A 12,378-nucleotide genomic window follows, 5' to 3' on the forward strand; every position below is an offset into this window, starting at 1 on the left:
AATAACAAGTCTACTACGTCACTTCTGACGCGCGCGATGACGTCACAAGAATCACAGAAAACATGTGAGGGACAACGCGATAACCACAAGATATGGTGATAGTATCGCCCTCCCAGATCTGAAATAAGGGGCTTATTAGTTGTCCTCCATTATGTATAACCCCTATAAAAGGCACCAGAAGCCATTGTATGAGAGAGACATTTTTTGAGAGTTCGTGCAAGGAATTTAGGAGAGACAAAGTTATTTGTTTTCCAAGTTAGGGTTTTCTCATAGTGCATTTTGTATATGTTCATGTTCTTGATAGAATAACTTAGAGAATTTCTTATCATGTCTTAGATTTGAAAAGACGAGGGTACAAATACACCACAATCTTTTATTTTGATCACAACCTATACAAGACTCAATGTGTATAAACCTCTTGGAGATACAATCACTCAAGGAATATTTCAACACAGTGTCCACTTGATATAGGGGTAGTCTGAACTGGCCTAACTCGTGAATTAAATATCAAAGGCAAGTGATAAAACCAATACACTTTGTGTGATTATCTATGGATATGGAATCGAGACAATACAACAACAAAGTGATCAATTGATAAAAGGTACGGAAATAACCGAAACCAATGGGATCAATATCAAGTGCCATGTTAACGTACAAAGTGCAATTTACTTCAATTGTAATAAAACAATTATAATTCGGAAATTAAAAGTAAATGGCACAGCAAGATTTTGTTAACGAGGAAACCGCAAATGCAGAAAAACCCCGGGACCTTGTCCAGAATCGAATACTTTCAGGATTAAGCCGTTATACAAAATCGAAACCGACTTCGTATAGTTGAGACCAAGCAACTAAACCTATAGTTCACCTAGTTCCGTCTGTATCCCTGTGCCTCCAACTTGCAATAAGTCACGCACTTGGAACAATTCTTTTGGTTCGTATTCCAAACAGTAAAGGAACAAGAAATCTGTTAGGTAACAACTCTTTTCAACCAAGTGATATGAGTTTGACAAAAGGCTCTTCCGTTTATCCCAATAAACTCCTTTGTTAGGTCCTTAGATCAATCCAATAACAATTACCAAAGTAATTTTCAAGATTTTGCAATCAATACTTTTAATCACAAAGAAACGTATTGATGCCGATATACTCAACTAATCAATCAAATCTATCACAAATATAAACAGATTATAGTTGGATCCTTTTCCGGCCGAGACAAGTTTTATGCACACCAAAGATTATGAACCCAAACAACTTCTTTGTCTTCAAATCTTCTTTCATCTTCAGTAAACACCTGCACAGAATCAACTTGAATCTCTTGTAATCAATCACACACAAAACAGAGTCTGTTAACAATGGATTATCACAAGACGTCTTTAGAACTACAAACAATATAAAGATCCCCGTCGAAACTTTGATCTAGTTTGAGTGAATCTTATATCAGAAGAGAAGATTCTCAATCATAAACAAACTAGGTACAATCAAAGTTCAACAACCGTTAGTCAATCAAATCAATCGAAAACTAATAATAAACTGCAATTATCTAGTTTCCCACCAACGGTACTAATAGATATTATCAATCCCAAAGAAGTCTTTAAACCGAGCGGCCGTAATAGATTTCACATAATTAGGTTACTTTCCTCTCCGAATAGGCGGATCCACCAGTAACAACACAACTAGGTAGTTTTGCTGGCTCTTAGGATTAGTTTGCTTGAAATGGAAACTTCAATATTTATAGACCAAGGAATTTCCAAAACCGAATATTCTCAAAGATATGCAATAAATACCAAATCGGTTTTCATAATTCCTGGAAATGCTTTGTCCAATTAATGACCGATACTCAGTAGAAAATCTCCAACTAGTAAATGCACATTACCAATCTTTATTTTCTAAAGATATGCATTTTAATTGTTGGAAATTAAAAGCATATAAAACTAAAAACCTTAATTAAAAGATTCTCAAATTATTTCTATCCGGTATTCTCCTTTAGCTGTTAAGGAAAATCTTTGAACAATAAATGATAAGAGTTACTGCACATGTTCAAAGTATGTCGACATCATTACTTTGTAAAATTTTTTATATTTACAATCTTGGAATCGATTTTCCACACTTCCAAACAAGTTTAGAATTGGTTCATCTGACTTCCAAAACAAGTTTCGATTCTACCTCCATGTGGGTACTAGAATTAGTCACGCTAGTTACCAAAACTTGGTTGACTAGGTACTAGGATCGGTTCCCACATATATATGGTATCTAACTTGTATTTGTTGCACATGTTCATAGGATCGGTTCCCAATAACTAAAAGCTTGTTGCACCTCTTACAAGGATTGATTCCCCTTTTGTGATCGGTTGCACCTCTTACTTGGATCCGTCCCCCAATGTCTAGAGTTGGTCATACCAATTACAACAAATCGATCATACCATCTCAGGTGATTACTTAAGATCGGTTTCACTAATAAAATTCATACCAATACATAAGTCAGGCCTTGTGAATAGTTCTACCAAGAACATAAGCAAGTCATGAGCGGTTATACTAAACACACATATTGGTAATCCAAAGATTTGCAATGAATAACAATACCAATAAGCCTGGCGATTTCCCTTTCGATTAATAAAACAAGTTTATGAATTGTACTTCCTATAAACGAATGTAAAACATTGTTTCCTAGGACGAAATCTTCACCCATACCTATACATAATCACAATAACACTTATACGATTATGTTGATGTCTTATATACGAAGTTCAAAAGATAAGCGTTATACTTCGTATTGTATTCTTTGATACTATGTCTAACTAGAGTATAATCATTCACAGCTTCGCAGTTATGTTTTTAGTATGCACGACTTGAAAGATACGTCAGGGAATGAAACAGTTCAAGTCAAATATTACTAACCTCAAGTGGAAGGATGATGTCGTCGTTGTAGCTCTTTGCTTCTTCACATTCTTCAAGTCTTCACGTAATACCTGTAATGTCTCATATCCTAATACTTTCAAGCTAACCTATACGAAGTTGACTCTAGTAAATAATCCAGCGACTCTTTAAATGAGTTTTGGTTCACTAATATATGACAACCAAACTTGACATACCAATACTTGGTGGGCTCAACCGAGCTTTGCTCTAACAATCTCCCCCTTTGTCAATTTTAGTGACAAAACTCTTACATCATATGGATAAACAAATTACAAGAATTCATTACACATACGCTTGATTCCCAAATTCAACATCACAATAACCTGTATACATTCAATTCATAAATGCCGCTATTGACATTATAATAACAAAGCTAATACTCCTCCTAAAGGTAAGATAGGTAGATTTTCAATCCACACGTCTTTGTTATTTCCATCATCATATGATATGTTACTCCCCCTTAGTCTATGCTTTACTCTTTTCGTTAGATATAACGTTTAACCACCATTGTCCTTTCCTTAGTGATACCAAATCAATATCAATATCACTTGTTTACTCCATATATTTCTCCCCCTTTTTGTCACATAATGACAAAGGTACAAGCAAATAAAGGACAAACCGAAAGGATCTTACAAATCTCAAAAGACTTGCAACACCTATAAGAGTTAAGCACGAGGGTTCCACACACCATTTTTGATAATCGATATCAAAACCGAAACTACAAGTAATTTTGTTTTGATATGTTACCAAGGAAACAATTTCCCGAAGAAATTTTTCCTAATAGTTTAGCAAACCAAAAATCGACTAAGCACCTTAGTTCCTTTTCTAAACTGATTGCACAAATACAATCGCTTGTTCGATAAGACCAATATAAAGATCAGAATTAACTTTATTTTTCTCATCAGGCTCTAGCTATTCTCATCAATAACTTAGACCTTTCACTTTTAAACAAGACAAGTACTAGGTTAGTTAACTAGCATTTCTTGTTAAGGCATTCAATTAGACTTGAATAACCGAAACCTCCACTTTGATAAGTCTAACTAAGATCATAATTAACTTAGTTTCTCTTATCCGGAATCAACTGGACTAAACAATTCATCTGAAAACCTTCTCTTTTGTTAAGCCATAAACAATTCATACAGAACAAATAAATCAACTTGCATAATTATTTACCTCAACTGGAAGCAATTGAAACAACATAGACATTAAAGTACTGCAATTGCACCGAAATTTCATAAGCCTAAACAATTTATACCAACCAATAAAGCAAGATAACAATAGTTTTTCTTAACCGGAAACAATTGAATCACACACACATCCATACACAAATAATGGAATAAACATCAATTGTACCGAAATTTTGTTAATCAAAAGCAATAAATATATGCAATAACATCAGGCTTTTCTTAAAAAGGAAAACGATTAACTAACAATTCGTTACCTCAAGCTTCGCATCCTCTTCACCCCCGAAAGATATGTCACTAAGCACAAGTTCACGTTAGAACTCTCCCCCATTGTGTTGTCATCCTCTTGCAAGACAAAAGAACAAAAACAAAGAGCAACCTTTACCAGAGAAAGGTTGAAAACCGGTTTTAACTAATGCAAAGAAAAAGTTGAAACCCCAAAACACATATGCTTTTATGCTAAACCAAAAACGATTCAACATATTGTGACTTTTTTCACATATTGTTTCAATCAGAACCCCTCATGATCCTTTGATAAAGCCTACCAACATGGGCTAGAACTCAATCACGCTAAATAAAAAATTCACCCAAACCATAAGGGTTCACACAGTATGAGATCGAATATTAAGGTCAAGAAAACCGAAATCAAACATCCGATAAACATACTTAGCAATAATATAAAGCATTCAAGCACATGTTATGTAATCGAAAACTATCACAAGAAAAATTATAAAATAATAATTTTATTCATAAATAAGATATTTTTATTCATAATAGACCTTCTACAATTTATTGAAAGAAATCAAAAACTGATGTCTATTTTCCATTTATGAAACTTTAATTTTTTTTCTTTTTAGAGTTTCCTTCAAGGTTGAAGCCGGATCAGAAGATTTCACAGGATTCCAATTATCTTCTATGATTACTATTCTTGATTCAAGACTAATAACATTTTCATTGACTTCCTTTACTTGCTTTCACAAATCCTTTTCCATGCTCCTTACTTCACATAAGATTAAATCTAATTTTAGTGAGAGATTCTTGAGAAGATTATCATTGAGAGAAGAGATTTCCTCGTTAGGGAACATCTTGATGAAGCTCTGGAGATGAATCCGAATCCCCATCAGAAGATTCGAGAGGAAGTTTCTTTTTAGGAAACAATATGGTCCAGACTTTTTCGTTTTTGCGAGAGTCGCAGCTATAGGTAGGCATTTTGTCAAAACTCTACAAAATGAAGTAAGAGGTCTCTCCTCTTATAGGTTCAACAACTTTCTCTCAAAATCTTTGAGAATATAATTTCAATTAAATTCTTAACCGAAAAATTATTTTAGAAATATTTTATTCAAATATTTACATTCATATCCTTACTGTATACTTTTTGAGGGTAACAAGTAAGGATTCATGATAACCAATTAGGTTGTCATTTTTCGGTTGTTGAATCTTCTTCCCTTTAAGATTTCAATATCCTTACGGATTTGAGAAGCTATTGTGTTTGAACTCTTAGGTTCAACCCTTAGTCTTGATGTAAGATCTTGATGTTCGAAAATCTTATTCTCCCTTTTAGAAGATTTTTCAGATCTAGACTTAGATTCTGAACTTTTTGGTTTATAGAGTCTCCCTCTCTGTTTAGTATCAGGACATTGCCTTTGATAATGCCCTCTTTGTTTGCATTTGAAACAAACACCAGAATTTTTTCGGTTTCTGGATTTAGATTCCACAGATTTATTTAACTTTGCCTTCTTGTCTTTTGATTCATTCATACCACGTATGGTTTTCCAAAGCAATTGAGTCTATCTCTCAGTTTCTGATTTTCTGCTTTTAACTTCCGTATCTCATCTTGACAACATTTAATGTCGAGAATGAGTTTAGATACTTATACCTTTCCGGAACATGGGGAGACCTTGATTTTCTATAGTCGCTTGTTAAATTTTTCTTTATCATTCAGAAAACTCCGTTTGAGTTGATTAAGCGATGATTTTATTCCAATGATGTCAGATTCAAGAAGGTGAGTTCTTTTATCTTTACATGGAAACATTTCTTTGAAGATCGAAGGGATAAGCTCTTCTTGAGTATCTAAAGTTGGAAGGACTTTAGAATCATAGACTTCTGCAATGGTTGCAACATGATCTATCTCATTAACTTGATCATCCTCATTAGGACAACAATCAAGTGCGGTAGTATAAACATTTATCTTCCACTGGGTATCCTTAGTTGGACAATCTGGAGAAATATGACCAAACCCTCTACACTTGTAGCATTGAGGAATAATATCATCATCATCCCAAGTGTCTTCCTGTTTATGTGAAGGAACATGTTTCCTTTTTGACACAAGTGATTCTCTTTTTCGGTGTCTCAACAGTTTCTTGAATAGTTGAGTAATAAGAGATAAACGATGATTTAGTTCAGCTTCATCTTTAGCAGTTTGATCTTCCTGATTTTGGGAGTTTTCCGAATATTGGGTCGGAACCTTTTTTATGGATTTGTAGGCTAGATAGTCTTTTTGTTTAGATAGATACTCCTGATCGAATATCTTCAGTTTTCCAACTAGGGAACTTCTAGATAGAGAAGAAAGATCATTAGCTTCAATGATTGCATGTTTTTTAGAATCGTATCTAGATGGCAACGATCTGGGAATTTTCCATACTATATCCTTTTCAGAAATAGTCTTTCCAAGAGAGAAAAAAGCATTGATTATCTCAGAGAGTTTAATATGAAACTCTTCAAAAGTGTCGTTGTCATCCATTCGAAGATTTTCCCAATCGGACATAAGAGTTTGAAGTCTAGCTTCTTTTTCTGATGTGTTTCCTTCGATTACGATCTGAAGATTATCCCAAGCTTCTATCGAAGTTTGACATGTTGATACATGATGTTGTAGATCACGACTTACATCATGTATAATATCATTCAAACCATCTGAATTCTGCTTAGCAAAAGCCTTTTCTTCGTTTGAAAAATTCACTAAGCGTTTAAACTCAGTTTCTGAATTTTCTACCTTTGGGTAATTGTAACAACCGACAACGAATAACCATGTATTAAAGTCTCGTGATTGAAGAAAAGATCTCATAGCAGATTTCCACCATACATAGTTTGTTCCGTCAAATCTTGGCGGTACGTTAATTGAAGTGGATTCATGAGAACTCGAGTTCATTCTTATAGGTTGGATCGCACCAAACACAGATTTTTAGATATTTTCGTGTTTGCCTGCTCTGATACCAATTGAAAAGACGAGGGTACCCAAATACACCATAATCTTTTATTTTCATCACAACCTATATAAGACCCACTGTGTATAAACCTCTTGGAGATACAATCACTCAAGGAATATTTCAACACATTGTCCACTTGATATAGGGTTAGTCCGAACTGGCCTAACTCGTGAATTAAATATCAAAGGAAAGTGGAGAAAACCAATACACTTTGTGTGATTGTCTATGGATATGGAATCGAGACAGTAAAACAACAAAGTGATCACTTGATAAAAGGTACGGAAACAACCGAAACCAATGGGATCAATATCAAGTGCCTTGTTAACGTACAAAGTGCAATTTACTTAATTATAATAAAAAAGTTATAATGCGGAAATTAAAAGTAAATGGCACGACAAGATTTTGTTAACGAGGAAACCGCAAATGCAGAAAGACCCGGGACCTTGTCCAGAATTAAATACTCTCAGGATTAAGTCGTTATACAAAATCTAAACCAACTTCGTATAGTTGAGACCAAGAAACTAAACCTATAGTTCACCTAGTTCTGTATGTATCCCTGCGCCTCCAACTTGCAATAAGTCATGCACTTGGAACAATTCCTTTGGTTTGTATTCCAAACAGTAAAGGAACAACAAATCTGTTCGGTAACAACTTTTTTCAACTAAGTGATATGAGTTTGACAAAAGGCTCTTCCGTTTATCCCAATAAACTCCTTTGTCAGGTCCTTAGTTCAATCCAATAACAATTACCAAAGTAATTGTCAAGATTTTTCTATCAATACTTGTAATCACAAAGAAACGCATTGATGCTGATCTACTCAACTAATCAATCAAATCTATCACAAAGATAAACCGATTATAGTTGGGTCCTTTTCCAGCCGAAACAAGTTTTGTGCACACCAAATATTATGAACCCAAATATCTTCTTTGTCTTCAAATCTTCTTTGATCTTCAATAAACACCTGCACACAATCAACTTGAATCTCTTGTGATCAATCACACACAGAACGGAGTCTGTTAACAATGGATTATCACAAGACGTCTTTAGAACTACAAACATTCTAAAGATCCTCATCTAAACTTCGATCTAGTTTGAGTGAATCTTATATCAGAAGAGAAGATTCTCAAGCATAAACAAACTAGGTGCAATCAAAGTTCAACAACCGTTAGTCAATCAAATCAATCGAAAACTAATAATAAACTGCAATTATCTAGTTTCCCACCAACGGTACTAATAGAGCTTCTCAATCCCAAAGAAGTCCTTAAACCGAGCGGCCGGCCGTAAGAAATTTCGCCTAATTAGGTTACTTTCCTGTCCGAATATGCGGTTCCACCAGTAACAACACAACTACGCAGTTTTGCTGGCTCTGAGGATTAGTTTGCTTGAAATGTAAACTTTAATATTTATAGACCAAGGAAGTTTGGACACCAAGGAATTTCCAAAACTGAATATTCTCAAAGATATGCAATAAACACCAAATCGGTTTTCATAATTCTTTGAAATGCTATGTCCAATTAATGACCGAAATCTCAGTAGAAAATCTCCAACTATTAAATGCATATTATCAATTTTTATTTTCTAAAGATATGCATTTTAATTGCTGGAAATTAAAAGCACATAAAACTAAAAACCTTAATTAAAAGATTCTCAAATTATTTCTATCTGGGATTCTCCTTTAGCTATTAAGGAATATCTTTGAACAATAAATGATAAGAATTATTGCACATGTTCAAAGTATGTCGACACCTTTACTTTGTAAATACTTTTTCATATTTACAATCTTGGAATCGATTTTCCACACTTCCAAACAAGTTTAGAATTGGTTCATCTGACTTCCAAGAACTATGTGATTGATTATCCTATCAAATCAAAAATCATGGGTTTCACGGTTCTACCAAAACAAGTTTCGGTTCTACCTCCATGTTGGTACTAGAATTAGTCACACTAGTTACCAAAACTTGGTTGACTAGGTATTAGGATCGGCTCCCACATATATATGGTATCTAACTTGTATTTGTTGCACATGTTCATAGGATCGGTTCCCAATAACTAAAAGCTTGTTGCACCTCTTACAAGGATTGATTCCCCTTTTGTGATCGGTTGCACCTCTTACTTGGATCCGTCCCCCAATGTCTAGAGTTGGTCATACCAATTACAACAAATCGATCATACCATCTCAGGTGATTACTTAAGATCGGTTTCACTAATAAAATTCATACCAATACATAAGTCAGGCCTTGTGAATAGTTCTACCAAGAACATAAGCAAGTCATGAGCGGTTATACTAAACACACATATTGGTAATCCAAAGATTTGCAATGAATAACAATACCAATAAGCCTGGCGATTTCCCTTTCGATTAATAAAACAAGTTTATGAATTGTACTTCCTTTAAACAAATGTAAAACATTGTTTCCTAGGACGAAATCTTCACCCATACCCATACATAATCACAATAGCATTCATACGATTATGTCGACGTCTTATATACGAAGTTCAAAAGATAAGCGTTATACTTCGTATTGTATTCCTTAATACTATGTCTAACCAGTGTATAATCATTCACAGCTTCGCAGTTATGTTTTCAATATGCACGACTTGAAAGATACGTTAGGGAATGAAACACTTCAAGTTAAATATTACTAACCTCAAGTGGAAGGATGATGTCGTCGTTGTAGCTCTTTACTTCTTCACATTATTCAAGTCTTCACGTAATATTTGTAATGTCTCATATCCTAATACTTTCAAGCTAACCTATATGAAATTGACTCTAATAATTAATCAAGAGACTCTTGAAATGAGTTTTTGTTCACTAAAATATGAAAATCAAACTTGGCATACCAACGCTTGGTGGGTTCAACCGACCTATGCTCTAACAAGATTTACTTTAGATTATTACTTGGGTGTAGGTTGTAGGATTTCCTACAAGTACATTTTGGCGCATAGAAATAACTCGAGGGATGTTCCTCACCTGTGAAGTTTTCAAAATAGTTTAGAATCGTTTGTTTTGTTTTTCAACACTTATAGTTTGTCCTTCCTTTTGAGAGATTTAATGATTTTCCAAATCTAAAAAAGAGTTTGAGTTTTCTTTAAAAGAATTTCAGAAGTTGTTCTCCTAGGTTTCAAAAGAATTTCTTATTATTTGTCAAAGAGAAAGTTAGTGTCTCAGGTACAGAGATGGCAAAAGTAGTATCCAGAGCGGAGAATGTAATAGCAGCAAGAAGAAACAGACGGATTGCGAGAAGCAGAGGAGGAGAAATTGGTGAAACATCAACCATGGGCGAAAGGATTCACCAAGCTCAACACGTCCAGCCACAGATCCAATGTGTGCAGGAAGGAAATGATGTTAACAGAAACATTTATGATGAGGTAAGTGTGGATACCACGGATACAGATACGGTGGAGGAAAACGGAGAAAGCACTCCTGAGCAAGGACCAATCCTAGAAAATGAAGAAAATATGACTATTGGGGAATTTAGTCAAAGGATAGTCGAGGAAAGGCGAAGGTAAGAAGAAGAGAGGACGATCGTTACACGACAAAATGCTACTCTAAGAGATAAGAACCACAGACTCAATGAGGAAAGATCGAGAAAAATGTCAAGAACAACTCGCGCGGCATCCGAATCAAGAACAAGCAGAAGTTTCTCAAGGCGAAACCGGTCGCACAGAGATAACCGCATAGAGATTCAGCTGATCAACAATCATATCGAGCATGCTAACGTAATAGACAACATACAAGAGCAACGCAATAACAACCGCATCGAACATAATCACAGGGAAAACCGTAATGAACAAGGGAGCGAATATGAGGGCAGAATGGCAGGACTAAGAGAAAGAAGAGGGAGACCACATCGAAATCGACATCGCCGCACTGAGAGAGTCGAAAAAAACAACGAAGTGGAGGATTTAACAAGTGATGACACAAGGAGAGAGAGACGTAGACAAAGAAGAGAAGATGCAGAAGAGCGAGAATTTCAGGAAGCACTATGCCGGAGTAGACAGGAACACAGGGCAAGAGAGGCGAGTCTTAATAGACCAATGCAGCAGGAGGAAGACCAAAGAATCAACCGAACAATACTAAGAGAGTTAGAGGTAATGCGGTGATGAACACGCGAAAGAGCGATGGAAGAAGGCAGCTTGAAAAAGCAATAGAGGAGGCGTGAAAATCACCATTTGTACGCGAGATACAGTACGCATGAATCCCAACAAAGTGTACTTTGCCTATATTCACCAGCATCTTAGGTGGAACTACATGTGGAATCCAACATATCAAAGCATACAACTTATCTCTGTTGCAGTGGGGACATAATGATGCGGTGTTATGCAAATATTTTCCGGCAAGTCTTACAAGAGAAGCTCTAAAATGGTTTTGATGGTTTATCTGTGGGGACTATCTCCTCTTTTGATCAATTACAAAGCATATTCTTAGGAGTGTATATCAGCAATAACATGTTACGCCCTGGAATCGAAATGGTATTTAGTTTGAGGAGAAGGAAAAGTGAAAGCTTACGCAACCTAACATCACGATGGAGAACTATGTGCAGTGAAATGGTACGAAGGGTGGAAGAAAGAAATTTGATTCTAGTTGTTGATGGCGGTTTTTAGTTCAGGGCTAAAAATATAAAACCCTATATTTAATGCGCCGTCTGCAAAAGGACTTAGCCATATTAAAGTAATGAGTGCCCGGGCCTCTCTACTCACACATGTACTGAGCAATTCAGTATATTTATTCATAATGGTGCATGTAGCAACAATCTCAAACATTCTGTAAACTCTCGCCTACATTATTCATTAGTGTATGGTTTATTAAGTATTTTCCTATGCTATATTCCCCAGCTGAACCCTTAGTATTGGTATGACATGACAATTAGTATTTACTCGCAGCTGAGTAGCACGAACTTCCCGAAGTATCAAAATTAAGGTCTGCATGAAAATGCTTAATCAGAAGATGCGCTAAGTGCTCTCTGAGAATAAAAGGATTTTGTGTCAACACACAGAATTTGTTAAATTTGTTCAATTTTGTGATAGCTCACAAAATTCAAGTTTTGACCTAATTAATTTGCAAAAATTAGGCCTTTTTGC

General features: G+C 35.2%; 1 protein-coding gene across 1 annotated transcript; it reads left to right on the forward strand.

Moving 5' to 3' along the window:
* Positions 1-10,473: 10,473 nt before the first annotated feature.
* Positions 10,474-11,400, forward strand: LOC113313065 (conglutin beta 5-like). Its single transcript, XM_026561789.1, has 2 exons — positions 10,474-10,802; positions 11,073-11,400. Exons 1-2 carry the CDS (start codon positions 10,474-10,476, stop codon positions 11,398-11,400), a joined length of 657 nt encoding a protein of 218 aa, XP_026417574.1.
* Positions 11,401-12,378: the final 978 nt, after the last annotated feature.

Source organism: Papaver somniferum, chromosome 9, assembly GCF_003573695.1.
Source record: "Papaver somniferum cultivar HN1 chromosome 9, ASM357369v1, whole genome shotgun sequence".
Lineage (NCBI taxonomy): Eukaryota > Viridiplantae > Streptophyta > Magnoliopsida > Ranunculales > Papaveraceae > Papaver > Papaver somniferum.